This window comes from Lepidochelys olivacea, assembly GCF_965140295.1.
Source record: "Lepidochelys olivacea isolate rLepOli2 genome assembly, chromosome: 4".
NCBI lineage: Eukaryota > Metazoa > Chordata > Testudines > Cheloniidae > Lepidochelys > Lepidochelys olivacea.
In genome coordinates this window covers 32,344,839-32,364,572 of record NC_140414.1, presented here as the reverse complement: position 1 = coordinate 32,364,572, position 19,734 = coordinate 32,344,839, and the positions used below count along the sequence as shown (strand labels likewise).

The following is a 19,734-nucleotide window of genomic DNA, read 5'->3' as shown; positions in this document are numbered from 1 at the left end:
ATCACATTTTAGAAAATGTTACAGCACAGTGTGAAACATCTTACATAGGGGTATGGAACAGCTTCCATGTGAGGAGAGATTAAAAAGACTGGGACTGTTCATCTTGGAAAAAAGACGATTGAGGGAGGATATGATAGGGGTCTATAAAACCATGAATGGTGGGGAGAAGGTGAATAAGTGTTATTTACCCCTTCACATAACACACAAACTAGGGGTCATCCCATGAAATTAATAGGCAGTAGATTTAAAACAAACAGAAGAAAGTACTTCTTCACACAATGCACAGTCAACCGGTGATGAAACTCCTTGCCAGATGATGTTGTATAGACCAAAAGTATTAAGAGAATTGGGGTTCATAAGAGAATTAGGTAAGTTCATGGAAGATAGATCCATCAGTGACTATTAACCACGATGGTCAGGGGCACAACTCCATGCTTTGGGTGTCCCTAAACCTCTGATTGCTAGAAGGTGGGACATCAGGGGATGGATCACTTGATAAATTGCCCTGTTTTGTTCATTTGCTGTGAAATATCTGGCACCAGCCCTGTCAAAAGGCGGAATATTGGGCTAAATGGGCTTATGTAAGGAGAACATTCACTGGTCATCTTATTGGAACTGTGAGTGCATAAATTATTTATGTTACTTTCAACATGTAGCCCTGCATTTTCTCGTATGTCTCCATATTCTGTTAACTTATTATTTTGTAGAATTTCAGAGACAAAATATTATTTTTCCATTAAATTTAAAAATTGTTATTGCAATATATTTTTTATTTTAGGAGTGGTATAAGTTTTTTTGTGTCCAGGATAACTCTTGTTATGTGAGAAATTGACTACATGACTTTTTTGCTATTCTGGAGATATTATATAGTCCAAGTATAGCTATTAGAAGGATTAGGGTTACTTACCAAATTGTTACATGGAAAACTCTGGCCTTTAGTATTTACAGATGAGAAAGTTATTTATTAGATTTTTCCTTTATGTAAATACTTTTGCTAAGCTGCCTAACGAGCTAAGACATTAAAATGAACCTAATTACATAGCCTGGCATCAATTGGAAGTATAGGAGGAGTTTTTGAAAATCTTGGAAGATCAGTGCAGAGATGGATTCTTATTATTGCTTATTGTACAGTGAACAAAAGAAATTGTACAGTTTTGAGGGATTATAAGAAAAAATGTCTGTTGGAGTGGGAATGTCTCCTAGCTCTTTAGTATTAGTGATTGGTTGTGGCCATTACTGCATTAAGATGCATACCATGTGGCAAATCATAGATGAAGACAAGTTCTTGTCATCCCATATTGGATACTTTCCCAAATTCTATTATACTAGGGCATGCTGTTAAACTAAATGACTGTTTACTTGTAACCAGTTCCAAGAGCCTTAAATCTTTTCAGAGCTGGTATTATTTCTTCACCACTAGGCCATATCCTGCCATTGTTATGTGTAAAGAACACTCTTTGATGTCATCTTAGTAAACCCACACTAAATTTTAAAAAAGGTAGTAGAATTTACGTTGCAAAATTCAGAAATTTAGATCATACGACCCTCTTTTTCTGACACTTACTTTTCAGGGATGGTCGGGGGGAGATTACTCTGTGGGCTGAAATTTCTTATAATTGTTGTCAGCTCAGAGGTTATTATTTTTGCTATAGGAACATTTTCTAGAATTCCATTTGGCCAGTCTTGAGACAAAAACTGTATGTATGTGAAAAGTTGTTTTTCACATTTTCAGATGTTTGTATTAGTGCACAGTTTGTAGTAGCAATGCTGACCACTGGGTTGTGCATTTCCAGGCAAATAATAACTGCCTGGATTAAAAGCCTGAGGCTGGGCCTTACTCCTTCAATTTTTTCTCTTGTTTAATAATGATTCTTAGAGGGATTCCTGTTCACAATGTGGATATCTGAGTAATTTTGGTAGTACCTAACCTATAACAAAAATACTTTGCACTCCATTTTCAAACATTTACAAACATTAACTAATCCTCAGACCATCCTCAAGGAAACTGAAACAAATAATTTAAATTACTTACACATAAACACAATGAGTGCCTTCCAGTAATGCATTAAGCAATGTAACATTTGTCATCGATAGTTCATTCTCTCTCTCATTTTCTCCTGTTGGGGAGAGTTGTGTGTGCTGTGTCGGATTCTGTTTTGTTTTAAAATGTGCTAACTGCTATGTGTTTATGTTAGAGAAGACAGGTTGATGAAGGGAGCCTTGCAACTGGAGTGGAAGGTGATGAGGTTTATAATGGTCCTGTTCCTGTGGGAGTTCATTTCACAGTCTCAGATCAGCCCCTGAGAAAGCTCTGTCTCCTGCACAGATGAGCTTTAGCCTTGTGGTAGCAAGTTTCATTGTGCATGTGGAGTGGAGCTGTTGGCCACAGTTTTCATTCTGGAGCTTTAGGTTGTGGCCGTTGAGTTGAAGATAAGGACCTACACCTTGAACTTGACTTGGTATTCTATCGGAAGCCAGTGTAGTGAGGTAAGGACTGGGTTGAGATGCTCATGGTAGCTTATGTTGATGTGTTGCAGCATTCTGTGCTACTTGGAGTTTCCTAAGATCTCATGGTTTCATGGTCACATACATTTCTTTGCTGTAGTTTAGATAGGAGGTGACAAAGACATATATAACAAAGATCAGATCATTGGCTGCTGAATAAGATGGAGTCTCTCAGCCAACCAAAGATGGTAGAAAGCATTAATTATGGATGCTGCTATGTGAAAGCTTAGCATCAGTGAAAAATCCAGGAGCACTCCTAAATTATGGACTGAATTGAATAACTGCAGGTGTTCTGTATCCTTCAGCCAGAGGATACCGTGCCATGGATGCAAGCCCTTCAAAGTGCTTTCTTCTGCTCCAACATAAGCTTTGTCTTGCTCAGATTCAGCTTCAACCATCTGTTTTTCATCCATGGGCTCATCTCATACAATCACAGGGCTATCGTAGTGGTAGTGGTATGGTCAGATGAAGGATAGTAGAGCTGTGTATCAGTTGCATATGGCTGGCACTTCAGGCTGTGTTGTCTGGCTAGTTCATCTAGTGGCTGCATGTAGATGTAGAATAGGACTGGAGAGAGAATTGATCCTTATGGGACTCCATAAGTGAAGGGTCTAATGGCAGTTTCTTATCACTATTATTTGTGTGCACACACCCCCTCCCCCCAGAAAGGATTTAATCCATTTTAGGGTATTACCCTGGATCTCTGTCACCTCTCGGGCAGGACAGCAGTATTTCATGGCTAACAGTGTTGAATACTGCAGAGAGATCCAGGAGGATGAGAATGGATGCCTACATACCATCTATTGACTGGAGGAGATCACCCCATCAGTGTCACTAAAGCTTTTTGCATCCCATGTCTTGGCCTGAATCTAAATTGTACTGGATCAAGGATATTATCTTCAATTAGATGAGCATGTAATTAGCCTTTGGTCAGTTTCTCTAAGAGCTTACTCGGAAGTGGAAGTTTTGATACTGTCTGGTAGCTGGCAAGAACTGATGTGTGTAAGAATGCATGTTTCTTCAGTGTTGGTTGGACTATAGCGTGTTTGAAGGAGGAATCCTTTACTGAACAAGGCATAAGCTATTTCCTTCATTAGTGGCACCAGTTGAGTGTCTTTCGTCAGCCAGGAAGGGATTGGGACAGGTTCACAGATCTTGGGTTGAGACTCCTTTAGGATGTCCAGAACTTTTTGAGGAGTGAGTGTACTGAACTCTGGGATTTTAGGGGGCTGTTTCTTGGTCAGAATAGCGAGAGCAGATTCATGCTGTTTGAGAGCCTTCCCATCCGATAAAGTGAGCTGTAGCTCACGAAAGCCTATGCTCAAATAAATTGGTTAGTCTCTAAGGTGCCACTAGTACTCCTTTTCTTTTTCCCAAATGTATGTGATCTTTTCAGCAAAGTAGGCTGATTGTTCTTCCCAGGGCTTGGTGTTGGGTTTTGTTGTGGGCTGCAGGCAGTCAGGATTGATGAAGCAGTTTACCACCTGACTATCTTCCTGAAATGGGATTTGGGAGTTTCAGTGGAGGCTGATAGGAAGGTTCTCTTTGTCTGTAATACAACCTCAGGATAGGTGTGGAGAAATTATTTATGTTTCATCCTGTCTGTTTCAGTCTTTATTTTCCAACATCTGTGCATGACTTCCTGACCTTCTCTCTTCATCTTGTGCTGGGTGTCGGAAAACCAAGGAAATCTATATGGGTAATGAGGAGGAGGAGCTGCTTGGGGTGCGTGAGTGTGTTGACAGTCGAGGCTAGTCTATAAACATAAGGATTCACCAGATTGTTGACTTCTCCTCCTGAAGGTGGAGTGGTGCTGTTATTTAGCATGCTTTGGAATTTGATGGAATCTAAGGGTATGTCTAACATGCAGTCCGAGGTAATATTGAAGCATGGGTAGGCATACCTGGGGTAGTTTTATTCATGCTAGCACAGCTAAAAATAGCAGTGTAGATGCTGCAGAAGGGACTTCAGCACATCTGTACAAGCACCCTGGGGATCTGTTTGCCTTGCGTGCCAACACTGAAGCCCATGCTGCTATTTATAGCCAAGCTAGTGCTGGTAAACCTTGTGAAGGTTTGACTACCCATGCTGCAGTTACCCCTGGGATTGCAGTGTAGATATTCCCTAAGATGCTTCATGGTTGAATCAGAGTCTTTAGTCTTTCTTGCTGCCTAGGAGTGGGGAAACCATTGTCCTCTGATTAAATGAAGTTATGGTTTGTCCAAAGGATTGCCTGGGTTATGTTAGCCTCTATATTGACATCTAGTCTAAGACCAAGGTGAGACTGGCTGTGTGGGTTGGACCAGAGCTAACCTGTGAAAGTCCTAGGAGGGCAGTTGGGGAAATGAGTTTACGTTTGCCCCTTTGTCAACCTGAATGTTGACATTTCCAGGATGACAAGTCAGGGGTGTTCACCACCATCATCAATAAGATATCAGTGAGATCCTTTATGAACCATATACTCTTTGATGGTCTGTGAATGAGCATAAAATCTGTTAGCTGTGTCTCCGGTTTCCACTGTTAGTTAAATGAATTTGAATGTCTTACCTGCGGCATCTCCTTTGGATCTGATATTTGAAAAGAAGACTAATGCAGTGCTGCCTGCCTTCTTGACCTCTCTGGACTTGTGATGGGCCATGTAATCTAGGGGGATGAGGTGGGCTAGCACAGAGCTAGCAGTATCATCCAGCTGAGTCTCAGTATTGCTAACTATACTGCATCACTAAATGAAGTCGTGTATTGCTTGTTGTTTGTTGGTGATGGATCTTGCATTGTTCAGCATCAATTTTAGTTCAGATAGGTGTGTGCTGCCTTCTTGTGACCTGCACCTAGGTAATTGTCCTGTGCAGTGGACAAGTAGTAGAAGTTTGATATCCAGTTTCTTATGTCTGCTTTGCTGTTTCCTTGGATAGTTCCTCCCAGTTTCAACTGGAATAGGTGAAATAGTGGATTGTATAAAGGCACACTCCAAGAGGAATGGCTGTCCAGTTTGCCAAGTGCTACAGGCAGGACAGGTCTGTTGGGCCCTTTCAGAGGCACTATGAACCCCATCTGTTCCTGTGGTGGATGTGCTGGAAGCATGGTGACATAACAGCCATGAAAATTCTGATAATAGTGACAATAATACTTGGTAAGCATCAGTCGTAGAAAAGGAAGATGTTAATGGCATCCGACATCAATTTCCTAAACATAAGCCTCCGTCTTGTTGACATGACACTCTGTTGCTTTTACCTGCCTTCCGGGGGAGAAGACGGGAAAGGAGATGGTACTTATAATTCAGTAGTGTGTGGGAGTCACAGCTGTAAAAAAAATGTCCTCCAGACCAGAAGATGGGGGTGAAGGCTGGAAGAGTAAGGGCTGAGGCTTTGGGCTCCTTCCCTGTATGGCAGTAGAGCCTTTTGGGAGCCTTAGTCCCCAGGGTGGTTCCTGTGCTGAAGTGGAAGGGGGGCAGAGGGTTGGAAAAGAAGTTACAGCCTCACTTTAAAATTTTAGAAAATCTGTCTCATTTTCTGATTCCTTGATTAGAAAACAGGTACTCCTGGCTTCCACCACTACACTCAATCCACTAGATACTTTTAGAATTGGAGAGTGGTTTGTTTCATGAGTTTTGTGAATTTAACCCAGCAGGATTTTGGCCGCAGGATCAGGCATTGAATCAACCACTGCTGCTTCACATGGAGATTAGGGTTTGTATAAAACCTGACTCTATGAAAAACCTCTGTCCCTTTAGCAGGCCCTCCCTGCTCACCCCACCCCAAAACTCTCCCACACACACCTGAACATCAGTTGTCTTCATGGGGACCAGCTTCCTCTCCACCAATATCCTGAGGTGGACTTTCAGGGGACAGTGGGTAGCTGCTACTCAATCAGAGGACTCTCTAGGTAGAGGCACTGCTTCTCTTGATCTTGAACAGGGTCATCGGAGAATCAGATGGTAGTATGAGTCCCCAACAGAGCAGTGGGAGGCAGGAAACAATTCTGCTCCTGCTGTCAGGGCTGTATAATTTCGTAGGAGCAGGTAGCACCTTGTAATCCTTTCCAAGGTCTTGTAGGGAACTCCTGGTGTGAAGGGGTCCCCTGAGTGCAACCTGGACTATGGGACCCTGAGTCTTCCAAACCCACCGATATATAGATATCTACAGGCTGGGACACACTTAACTGTGTTACATGAGTGATCTCCTAGCTGCTCATGAACCATCAATAGAGAGGCTCCAGCCAATTCCCCTCAGCTCCCCAGTCTTACGCACCAGAATTGTACCGTCTTGCACTGGTCAGAAGCTGGGCCAGTGTAAGCTCATTACTTGGTTCACCACTTCTTCATAAGAAAGTAGACATGCACCAGCCTTGTAACATGAGTTGAGATTTCCCAAGTATTTTAGAGAAACTCACTGGTAAGGGTAAAACATTCAAATAGTGGTGCATAAGGGAGGCACTTGTACCTTAAAACAGTTCTCTGTGTGGAAGGAGATATGTATTGTAAAAAAATAATCTAGTGCCATGTATCGATGTTGATTTATTGAGTATAGGTGGGAAACAATTAGATGAAAATTACATCAGTCAAGTGTAAAAACACTTTGGGCCAAACTCAACATTCATTTACATCCATGCAAGCATAGTAAACTTAGTGGTGCATGCACACACATGTATCTAAAGGCCAAATTCAGCACATTTTGGCTGCTGCAGAAGTGCAAGGGTATTACATATGAATACAGTGTTGCCTTTACTCAAATTGTAAATAATACCCACTGAAGATGTTTAAATTAATTTAAAATTCAAATACCAAAGCATTGTACTCTTTTACATCCACTAAGATTGCAAACCCCCAGACTTAGTTTCAGAGATATTTCTGATTTTTCATGGACTGCTTTTTGATTAGGCTCCTTTTAACAAAAGGTAGAGTGCAAACTCAGAGGGCCAAAGGAATGGTGTTCTTCTAGATGTACACTACAGAGACTGTTCTTAGTATTAATTTATTATCCAGCTGATGGCACTAACTTCTATACTCAAATCGGGAGCTTAGTTGAATACAGCATATTCAGAGTTAAACTATGGCTTAAATTACGTTATTAGAAGATTGACTTTTATGTGAATACAGTTGCTCAGTAATCCTGAGTTGTAAGCTGCACTTGATGTCCTTCTAAAATTCAGTACATTATACTGTATATCTGCATTTATGCAGTGTATATGTCTGTAGGGAGCCAGGGTGGCTCCCCTCCGAACCAGAGGGTAAAGAGCCACCCTCTCAGCCTGAGTGGACGGGGCCAGACCAAGCTTACGCCAATCCCCAGAAGGGGAGGGGTGGGACAGGAAGTACAAAGGGCGGGGCCCTTTGCCCAGTGAGGAGAGCACCAGGGAGGGAGACAGACACAGGCTGCTCCCTCGCGATCCTGCTGCTGACCCAGGGGAGGCCCTGGGCAAGGAGGAACCTGACTGGGAGGAAGGCCTGTGGCAACCAGGACTGCCAGCCGCTGAATACCCGGAGGATCTGGAGGGGCCCGGCGGTAGCCCGGGCCAGCGTGAGTCCGACACAGAGGGGGGAGCTGGAGCTGCCAGCAGCGGAATACCCAGACGAGCTGGAGGGACCGGAGAGACCCGCTTGAGAGACCGGGTAGGAAGTAGCCCAGAGGCAGAACTGCACCGTGGGGTTGGGGTGTTTGGTCAGCGAGTGCGGGTGGCCCCGCTGACCCAGCGGCAGGACCTTCGCCTCCTGCCACAGACTGGGCCCTGGGCTGGAACGCCGTGGAGTTGGGTGGGCCTGCGTTCCCCTACCCCGGCCAGCTTGCCTTGGGTAGCAGAACTGTGTGCTACAAACCCGTACCGGCGCCCCCCCGCCTGCGGGGCGCGCCGCAGACTCGGGCCGGCACACCTTCCCCGCTAATTCTGCAGTGCCCGAAAGGTGTGACTAAGGCCTGCCAGTGGGACCATAGCTCTCCAGCGCCCCCTAGGGGTTCGGAGGACCGACTGGAACCTGTCACAATGTCCAAATAACTTCAAAGCTGTAGACCTCATCCTTAGAGCCCAGGGCTTCCCATCGAACACACTGCTTGCATACCACACTGTGTGCTAGGTAACTCTGCTCAGGTTGCTGATGGCTGTGAAGCAGTTCTGGAAGCTGAAAACATCATTAGCTCCCACTGTCCTAACACATGGTCTCCACAGGAGAGGAGGACTTGGGTGTCAGTGGGTTCTCCCACTCTGGCCTGCATTTTGCATACTGCAGTGAAGAGACCCCTTCCAGAGCTGAGCTTTGCACTGCACCAGAATTGTGCAGCCCCTCCAATCCACTTTCACCCCATGCAGTAAGGAACCTCACTAGTTTCTCTGCTCTGGCTCACTTGTAGCCCTGGAAGCAGGATCTGTAGCTATATTTTCTCATCAGTTTAAGGATCCCTGAAATTCATGAGAGTCAGTCCAAAGCCTCTCAGCCGTACTCAGTATTACACCAATTTGCTGTCACACATTTTTGAAGTTTACTGTCAACCAAACTGGTCATGCACAAGCAGCAGCAGCAGAGCAGACTTGCACTGTTCTGTCAATGTGCCTCAGTTATCCAGTTTGTAAAATGGGTATAGTAATACTTATCCAACTTCCAAAGCACCTTGAGATGCTTGGATGAAACTTTTATAAAATTTAAAAGCATTATGAGAATTATTTAGGGTTGCCAGGAATCCGGTTTTTGACTGGAACACCCAGTCCACTAAAAGTCCGGTTGGCGGGGCTAAGGCAGCTGGCATGTCTAGCTTCTAGGCACAGGGATGGCCATGGGGGCTCCACGCACTGCTCCCACCCCAAGCACCAGCTCCACAGCTCCCATTGGCCGGGAACTGCGGCCAGTGGGTGCTGTGGGCATGGAGCTGGACATGCCGGCCACTTCCTGGAGCTGCCAGAGGTAAGCACAGCCTTGCCAGAGTCTGCACCCCAAACCCCCTCCCACACCCCAACCTCCTGCCCGAGCCCTGAGCCCCCTCCCGCACCCAAACTCCCTCCCGAAGCCCTTGTTACAACCCAATGGCCCCCTTCCTTAGGGGATTCCTTGGGGAGGCAAATTAGCATTGTATGTTGCTAATGCTGTTGCAGGTATTGCAAGGTATTTTGGGAAGGGTTAAAGGTATAAGTTAAAAGTAAAAGGTTCCTTTGCAGGTTGCAAGAGGCCAAAAAAACCCCAAAAACCCAGGTTAACTCAACACTTCAGCTCAGTCCGAAGATAAAATGCTGGCTTCAGTCCAAGGCCATGGCACTAGAACAGACTCTATGCAACCCAAAAGCCTGCAGCTGTATCTGTATCTCACCCAACCCCAGCCAACCATTAAAAACAAAACAAAACAAACAAAACAGCAAAAAGTGCAAAAACTAGTAAAAATGCAAAGGTCAGCAAATAAAAACATAACAACCCTAAAGCCAATGTGTTTTAAAAAAGCCTCAAAAGGCCAGTTTAAACTGGTACAGAGAGCACGGGCGACAAAGGTCCCTAATCAAAACACCCCCCAAAAAACCCAAAACTTAAAACCCTCCCAAAAGCTGAAGCAAGTCGGAGATCAACAGCGGACCCTAAATGGCCTGTGCAGGGGACAAAACTCTCGTCTACCCTTCCCCCTCTACTTCTTACATTACACCCAGGCTTGGCTAGCCTCTGGTCGTGCATGTGTGAGTATGAAAGTGTGTTAGGGTGGGGGCACTTAGGCTTCCTTCCTTCCTCCAAGTAACGTGGAAGTGTTCCCAGCACTCACTGCTGTTATTTGCTTAATAAAGCTTTAAAACATAGTCGCCTGGTGTGCTCCTTCACCTCCTCCCCTACAATCCTGTGGCCTCAGCCTGATCACCTGTCACCTCAGGCAGATTGGTAACATAAATCTGTCACCTCCTCCTGCACCCCAACCCCCTCATCCCAGCCCCACCTGAGAGCCCATACCCCCAGCCAGAGCCCTCACGCCCTCCCACACCTCAACCCCCTCCCCCAGCCTGGAGCCCCTTCCTGCATCCTGAACCCCTCATTTCTGGCCCTGCCCTAGAGCCTGCACCCATACCCAGAGCCCTCATCCCAACCCCCTGCCCCAGCCCAGTGCAAGTGAGTGAGGGTGGGGGAGAGCAAGTGGTGGAGGAAGTGGGGATGGAGTGAGCACGAGGTGGGGCCTCAGGAAGGGGTGGGGTAGGGTGTTCGGTTTTATGCGATTAGAAAGTTGGCAACCCTATGATTATTTGTTTTTTAACTCTTCTCATCCCTCGAATATTTTATGGTGTGGGCAGATCTGCATTCTCTCCTTCCCTCTATAAAGGGAGACGGAAACTAACAATTTAATGACTCTGCTGTTGACTTGATATCTCCCTACTGCGCAGTTGCAACTCAAATAGATACAATTGTTTCCAGTTCAGTCATTTGATCCAATACAGTGACTATAGTTTTCAATACAGCTTGGTTGCTTCTTTCTAAAATGAATATTGAGTCACAGGATCTTTGTTGCTACCTCATTCATATGCAGTTGCTTGTTTTCTTTACTTTATTTCTCTGGAGCTTCCCCACTAGTTCTCTTCTCTTATTGGCTCTTACTACTTAATTCTACTTCTCTCCCACCTCATTTATTCATGGACGTTTTCTTTCATTCAGAATCACTTTCCTATTTGGCCACATTTACACTTTTTCATATTTGCTTATTCTCAAACAGTTGTGTCAGCAGATTTTGTTCACATAAATGCTGGACAAATAAGAGGGAATTTGCTATTAGTGGTGGAAGTAGTGACTCTTGATTTATAAACATATCATTTATATTTTTGTGTTAGTGTTTGCTACTGTTTCAGTCATCCAGTCAGGGAACAGAAACAATACCATATGACTTAGGGGAACCAACCATATATGATGAATAATGACGATCAAACAGTTGAAGATATAGGTGAACTGAATCATTCAAAAGCAACACTTACACTGAAATATGTTTGCATGATGGGACAATGACAAATACAAATTAGTCAGTTTACAAATAACTCATTGTCAGGGTTCCCTCCCCACTCTGAATTCTAGGTTACAGCTGTGGGGACCCGCATGAAAGACCCCCTAAGCTTATTTCTACCAGCTTAGGTTAAAAACTCCCCAAGGCACAAATTTTCCCTTGTACCTTGGATTAGGTAATGCTGCAACCACCAGGTGATTTAGACAAACTCAGGGAAAGGACCACTTGGAGTTCCTACTCCCCCCTAATATTCCTCCAAGCCCCCACACCCTCTTTCCTGGGGAGGCTTGAGAATAAACAAAATGAACACAGACCAACCTTGGGTTTTTTTAGGACACTAAAAAAAAACCCAATCAGATTCTAAAAGAAACAGAACATTATTATAAAGAAAAAAGGTAAAAGAAGCACATCTGTAAAATTAGAATGGAAGATAATCTTACAGGGCAATCAGATTAAAAAACACAGAGGATTCCTTCTGGGAAAAACTTTAAAGTTACAAAAAGAAAACCAGGAATACACCTTCCTCTCAGCACAGAGAAAATCACAAGCCAAAACAAAAATAAGCTAACACATTCCCTTGCTAGTACTTACTAATTCTAATGGAGTTGGATTGCTTGCTTCCTTGATCTGTGTCTGGCAAGCACACAGAATGGAGAGACCAAAACCTCTTCCGCCCCACCACCCCAGATTTGAAAGTATCTTGTCCCCTTATTGGTCCTTTTGGTTAGGTGCCAGCCAGGTTATCTGAGCTTCTTAACTCTTTACAGGTAAAAGGATTTTGTGCCTCTGGCCAGGAGGGATTTTATAGTACTGTATACAGGAAGGTTGTTACCCTTCCCTTTATATGCACAGAAGAAAGGCCCCTGTTTGTAAAATATATCATTCACTAGAAATAGTTCCCCAGCTCTAGTCCCATGTATCTGACTTCATGACTCTGTAAATCTGGCTTTAGCTTGCTCCCAAGGTCAGAAATATTGGATTTATCCATGATGAAAACTTTTTTTCACCAATGGTTCCCATTTCTATGTGTCAGAGCTTTCTAGAAAGTTCCTAGAATGTTTAATTATTATGACCCTGCCTCTACTGATTTAAACTGTTCTAATCATGTAAAGGGATGTTAAAATGAGTTTAGATATAATCTACTCCTACTTTAAGGATCTTGTACACTGACAGATGAGTGTAAAGTGGCCTAGGTGTAAATGAGAATTAGGCCCTTCATTTCTGTCACCCATTTCCCTTGCTGCATACTGCAATTCCCTTTATTATAATCTTCCAAACTCCCTACTTTTTAAGCCACAGAAGGTTAAGAATGCTACTGCCTTTTTCCTGTTTCAGGGAGAAAGATCATCCCCATCCATTGTCACTTTAACTGACTTAAAAATTCAAAATTGCCATTATGGTCCCCAGAATCCTCTCCCAGATATCTTTGACCACATTCCCACCTATTCCTCTGCCCACTCACTGCTCCTCTGATCTCTGCCTCAGAGGTTGGGGACCCACATGACCCTCCTGCCACATCTATTTATAACCTCTGTCCTTCCTTCCCTCCAAGACAAAGAATTACTTCCTCCCTTGAAATCTCACCTTAAAATGATCATTTTCTCCTTAATTTATTGTCATCTTTATGCATAAAATATTTTGTGATGTTGCGCATTAGTAATGATGAAAACAAAAAACACCTGAACAATGGGATGCCCATATACATCTGAATTAACTCAGTCTTACCAAGCCTGATCCTGATCCTGCAAACATTTATTTATATAGGTGGTCCTGCAGTCATAGAATCATAGAACTGTAGGACTGGAAGGGACTTCTAAAGATCATCTAGTTCTGTTCTTTCCTCCTTCCCTTCACTCGTACTACTAAGACTTCCATCACCGTGCTCCACGATTTTTTTAAAAAAGGTTCCTAAACTTATGGTCCTTCATCCGTATGTAGACACCTAAATAACTTGCCTGATTTTCAGTGTTGCTGAGCACCTGCAGTTTCCAGGATTGTTTATAGCTCAATAATCCAAAATGGCACAGTGTAATAAGGTATTCTTAGCTGTAGTAGATAATGTTGAGTGCTTTTCCATACAGAAGCTTTGGATTTCCATAAAGAAGCTTTGGAGGAAGCAGTCTCTTGTGGCAAGCAGAATCTTTCTTTCCTAGGAAGTATATAAGCAAGATTATTGTAGAATTCTGCTCATGTATGCTTACTGTTGATTTGACTGAAATTCATATATTTATGTCTCCACAGCTAAGCCCATTGTTTAAGGACACTGTCCTGAAGAGAACATTTAATGCTACCTTACAGAATCCTGTTGCAACTCAGATGGACAACACTGTTTGCAAATATGAGGCAGTGCACCCAGGCGCACTTTGTAAGTCTGCTTAGGAATTCTTCAGTGGTGAATATGCTTACCTATATTACTAAAAGATTTAAGAGTTCATATTAGGTTGTTACATTTTCTAGTGTGTTCTCCAAATTACAAAACATATTAATTTTAACTTTATTTAATATGGGAAAAGACTGGCTTTTTATTCCACATAGTAAAGGAAGTTGGAAATTTGCAAATCTTCCCCTACATATTAATATTTGCACTCAAGAGGGTTGATAGCATTTTTGAATAAATATTACAGCGGAACACTGTACTCATAGTTAAAGCAAATTATAATTGTGCCAGGCATAGAAAGGAAAGTTTATTAGCTTTCTCCTTCCCAAATAAATATTTCCCTTACTCAGGGGTGAAAGTAAGTTAGAGGATTTACCGGTATGCCAGAGTCCTGAGCAGGGGGCATGGCCTCAACTGGAAGAGGCGTGGCCTCAACCGGAAGAGGCAGGGCCTTAAATCCCCAGGCCCTTTAAATCTTGAATTAAAGGGCCAGGGCTCCAGCTGCGGTAGTGGCGGCTGGGAGCCCGGGGCCCTTTAAATCACCCCTGAGCTACCAGCTGCATAGGCGCCTGGGAGCCCTGGGGCTTGGGGGCGATTTAAAGGGCCCAGGGCTTCAGCTGCCACTACTGCAGTGGAGCTCCGGGCTCTTTAAATCACTGAGGAGCCCTGGGGGCTCCTGGCTGCCACAGCTACCCCGGGGCTCTGGGCTCTGGCAGAGCTTTAAAGGGCCTGGGGTTCCTCTGTAGTAGCAGCTGCCGGAGCCCCGAGCCCTTTAAATCCCCACCTGAGCCCTGCTGCCCGAGCCCTGGGGTAGCAGTGGCCGGGCTCCATCGGGGATTTAAAGGGCTCTGGGGCTCCAGCCGCTGCTACCGCCCTGGCCCTTTAAATGCCCACCGGAGCCCCACCCCCAGTACCCCAGGGCTTTGGCAGCAGGGCTCTGGTGGGGATTTAAAGGGCTGGGGCAGTAGCAGTGGCTGGAGCTCTGGGGCTCTTTAAATCCCCGCCAGAGCCCACCCCACCCCTCGGGCAGCAGGGCTCAGTCCGGGATTTAAAGGGCCCCGGGGGGAAGGGGGGGAGTAGCAGCGGCTGGAGCTCCGGGGCCTTTTAAATCCCAGCTGCAGCCCCGCTGCTGCTACCTCAGGGCTTTAAATTACCCTCTCGGAAAGCCAGTCCTGGTATGGCGCACCGGCTCTTACCGGTACACCGTAGCGGGGCGTACTTTCACCTCTGCCCTTACTTCTTTAGAGAAGACTGTGGAAACTACACATAAATGAAATGTAGGTGGCAGGCTTTTCCTAATACTAACACTGGATTGTACTCTGTTAATGTGATCACTTTTCAATAAAGGATTGTGGCTTTATTGCAAAGTCAGACAGAAATAATTGAGCTCTGACGGGCAAGTTGCTAAATTAAAGGTGAATTCAGTATAAAACAACGTTAACATTCAGAAATCTGACTTAAAGATATCTGCAAATGTACAGTGATCACCACTGAAAAGTAAGCATTTACCCACAGCTACCACATGACAGTACCTGAGACAAAGCAGCATTTTTCTATATTTAATATACTTTTATTTTATGTTCCAGTATCCAATATGTTAATGAATTATGACTTTGTCTCCTACCCCATTGTTAACAAGTTATCCAATATTTTGTTATCTCACTAAAAAGCACAACTTCTGAGGCTTCTCAAACTCTGGTCTGTGGACCACCAGTAGTCCGTGAGCTCCATTCAGGTGGTCCACAGATAGTTCCCTCTAAGGTGCAACCCTGGGTGGCCGCACACGAGAGAATGAAGGGCCACCCACCCAATTAGTGGAGCCGCGCAGGCATGGCTCCACTAATTAGGTGCCTGGACCCTGGAGAAGATGCACATGTAAGCTGAAGTCGTGGTCTTGGTGGGGGGAGTGGGGTGAGAAGAGGGGGTGGAATTTGGGATGTGCAGGGCTGTGGCAGCAAGAGAAAGAGGTGACTTTCCCCAGCTCCAGGGCTGAGGCTGCTTGGGAGAGACGGCCCTCCTTCCCAGCCTCAGTTCTGTGGCTGCTGTGGCAGGGTAGAGCCCCCCTCCTTCTCACCCCAGCTCGGGGGCTGCAGTGGAGGAGAAAGGGAGAGACCCCTCTCCTTCCCAGCTTCTGCTCGGGGGCTGCCATGGCGGGGGAGAGAGGGCACATCCATCGCATTAGAAAGGTAAGGCTACTGATATTAAACTATGAATTAACTTAAGAACATAAGAATGGCCCTACTGTGTCAGACCAAAGGTCCATCTAGCCCAGTATCCTGTCTTCTGACAGTGGCCAGTGCCAGGTGCCCCAGAGGGAATGAACAGAACAGGTAATCATCAAGTGATCTACCCTCTGTCACTCATTCCCAACATCTTGCGAGTTGTATGCTTTTATTTGTAGAACAAAAAAAGTAAATTATTATTGTTTTTTTTATATAGTGCTTTTATCCAAAGTGCTTTACAATAGTTAGCTAACGGTACAAACAACATTTGGAAAGATCCTTAAGTGGTCCGCCGAGACCCTCAGCAGTTTTCAAGTGGGTCACGAAAAAAAGGTTTGAGATCCACTGTTCTAAGGGTATGTCAGGCCTCTACCCTATTAGAATCCCATGGGGAAGAAAGACTATGTAGGTCTGCATTCTTTCAGATGTACTTTTAAACAATGGAGTTTGGACGTATTATAGAGAAGATGTCATATAAGCATCTTCCCTTCATCTAAACAAGGTTTCAAAATATTTCCTTTGGGTACTTAGTTAACACAGCAAACGTTAAAACTGAGATTTTTCTTCCTTTTATAGCTACACTGTTAGAACCAGGCTATGCTGAACTGTCTCTCATCTTCTCCTTAATAGAGAGATCTGTGCAAAATATCTCCATCCAATGTCAGAGTGATTCAAACTGAGACAGGAATTAAAGTTTTGTTTCTGTGACCAGCCCACAAATGTTCAGTGAACATGGGGTAAAGTTAACACAGCTGGCATACTGGTGAACCTCCCTTCCCCCAAACTGATGTTTCTTGTTTTCTCTCACTAACAAATCCCAGGGTCCCCTCTGAAGATATCTAAGGAAAGAAAATGAGGTCCTGGGGCTTGTTAGAAGAGACATCAGAGGAAGGGGGGCTACCCATACGGTTAACACCTTGAAAGTTCAAGTTAATCAGAACCAAACCTCCAAGCAAACCTGAAACACTTCCAAGTTTTCAAACCAAACCATAGGATTTGATTCATCATCCCCTTTGTGAACTAAACCTCCATGGTTCATCGATCCCTAGTATTCCTACACTGCATTATCGCATGCATGCCTACAAGATAGAACATGATGCAACAGTCATATTGTGTGGCAGCTAAGTTTTAAAGGGCTGCCTATGCACTCCACTATTTTTGGACTGGATAGTCAACCATGACTAGACATTGTAAATGAAGAAGACATATATCCACATAGCATACCCCAAACAGCCCATGCTATGATGATTCATTAGTTGCCTAGCGTAGTGTTATGTGTCTCTTAAAGCAACTTGACGCAATAGAATTTTATGTTTCTAATAAGCTGGAGAAAGTTTGAAAGGATTCCTTTAGTTAAGGTTTAGGAGAGTCAGACTCAGTGAACCAGATTTTTCTTCTTTTTTTTTCACACAGGCACAATCCAGCATTAGTGTCTATTAATGAGTGAATCAAGCTGAAAGTTCTCTTCCAAAGGAGTGCCTACATTTTAATGATGTCCTCCATCAGCTGCTCAGAGGAACATGATTGCTCTTATAACCTCCAGAGATACTAAAGCTGTTCTTGCAAGAGATCTTATTTAATTTCCCCCTCCTCTGTACTTTTTCCTTATTACCAGACATCTGTTCCAGTTTTTTAACTCATGAAGAGCTGACTGTCCTCTTTTTAAAGTACAACCACAAATAAAAATCTGAGATGAAATATTTGTTTCCTTTTGTCTTTTTTCTCCCTAGTCTCTTCTTTGCCAGGCACCAGAGAAGGCACCAAACTACAAAACGCTAGGCAATGTGAAACAAAAATAAAGGTGATGGCTGAGTTTTTGTTGTCTGTCCTCATCAGGATGAATTAACTTACAGCCTGATTGAGCCAACATGGCTGAAACCCCCACCACAAACAGAGAAAGGGGGAAGGATAAATCAGTGAGGCTCCCTTCAAGGCTGCTTTTCCTCAGAATATTTAAATGGGTGAAAGATTTGCCCCCTCCTTTCCACATAAGAAGTGGAGAGGCTGGTCCCTGAATCTCACAGGTCCCTTAAGATATGCACAGATCTCAGAGAACCCTATGAGATACAGAGACTTCTAAATGAGACCCTGTACCTTTGCTGTTTCTCAGCTCCCACCTGTTCTCCTCTGGATTGACCTGTACTGACAAGGTTTCTCCTCTCAGCAGCTGCCTCTGGACACAGCGCGGGCTGTTCAATCTCAGAGTGCTTTACTTCTGATTGGATGTCTTATGTGGTTGAGATGCGGAAAGATGTTCATTCTGCCCTGCCCTCTGTCCGCATGCAGGTCCTTGGATCTCTGTTGCTGGAGGAATAGAGAGGATCGTGGTGTAGAAGAAGATGATTCCTACTCATGCCACTGAATGGATCTACACACAGAGCTCTCCTCTGTGCATGGAACAAAGGGTCATGACCGGACCTTTTGTTCATTTTTTAGTTATTCCTTAGTTCTTAGTTATTCCTTCTTATCAGTTATCGAGGACTGATTGCTTATTGCTCCTGAAAAAATGTATTCTGGTTTATAAAAGAGTTTATAAGCCTTGCGGATTATGACATAGCAGACCTTTACATCATGTCATTCCAAGTAGCATCGTGTACTTTTCCCCACTTCAGTTCTGACATAATTGTAGTAACCTCTGCCTCACTAAACTTATTAGTGCTTTGTACAATTTAAAAATGAGGAGCCAAGCTTTAGATGGCATTAAAGTGTAGTGTTTGCATTCTGGGAGTTCTCAAGATAGTGGCTGCTAAAATCATTTTGGAATTCAAGTAAGAACAAAAAGTATTATGGTAATCAGAATGACATAGTTTCAAGATATATATCTCACAAAGTTCCAGAGTTGGAAAATCTTGCAGTTATGTCATTGGCAAAGCCTACGAAAGCTACCAAACATTTGTTTCCAATTCTGTCTGTTTGCAAGATATTAGACCTTTAAACTGCTATTGGTCCTTGGGTCTCGCAATATTTGATCGGCACCTTTGCAAGTCTTAATGTTGCAAGTCGCAAACCTCAGATGTGAGAAATTTTCAATTCCTGATTCAGAGAATGCTAAAAACTACCATCTCAAACAACTATTATTGTTGTTTATATTGCAGTTGCAAGGAAGCGAGGATATTAAATATTTAGTGGGAAAACAGACATACAATAACTCACACACTGTGCAGTATTTTTCTTTTCCATGTATAGCATCTGGAGAAAGCACTTGAGAATATACTTCATGGAATACTCTGAGGGGATGACCTAGATAATGTAACTTAATAGGCCTTTTCCATCTCTGTTGTCTGTGATACCCCTCCTTAGGGGTTTTGAAAGCATATGGATGAACAATTAGAAGTAAAAATTAAAAAGACTAACTATGAAAAAGACCCAAAGTCTCCCAAAATTAAACACACCCATAAACTGGTTGGTAATTGCTTAAACCTGATATTTAAATGGTCTCTCAGTAGCTACTGACATGGACACTGTAACAGTGGGATAGAACCAGGAAAGGGATGAAAACCCTGATCATTAAAGGGATCTTGAAAATGGAAAACATGTTCACCCCTTAATTCTAACTAGTACTGTAGAGTGCAGACTTAAAACTGATTTCATGTGGGTGCTATCTAGATGCAAACTGCTGGTCTTAGCAACACACTGGATGCTAACAACCAATTAAAAAGCATTCTGCAATATATCATGGCTATATTCA

The 19,734-nt window shown here is 43.8% G+C and overlaps 1 protein-coding gene across 2 annotated transcripts in view; it reads left to right on the top strand.

Annotated features, from left to right (window-relative positions):
* The window catches only part of STPG2 (sperm tail PG-rich repeat containing 2), a 410,524-nt gene extending 392,792 nt beyond the window's left edge, over window positions 1-17,732 (top strand). For both annotated transcript variants that reach the window (XM_084625502.1, XM_084625501.1), the window contains 2 exons: window positions 13,689-13,812; window positions 17,460-17,732. In XM_084625502.1, the coding sequence (XP_084481628.1) occupies window positions 13,689-13,812; window positions 17,460-17,476 (141 nt within the window). In that variant the 3' untranslated portion in view covers window positions 17,477-17,732. The remainder of the gene's footprint in view (window positions 1-13,688; window positions 13,813-17,459) is intronic.
* Window positions 17,733-19,734: the final 2,002 nt, after the last annotated feature.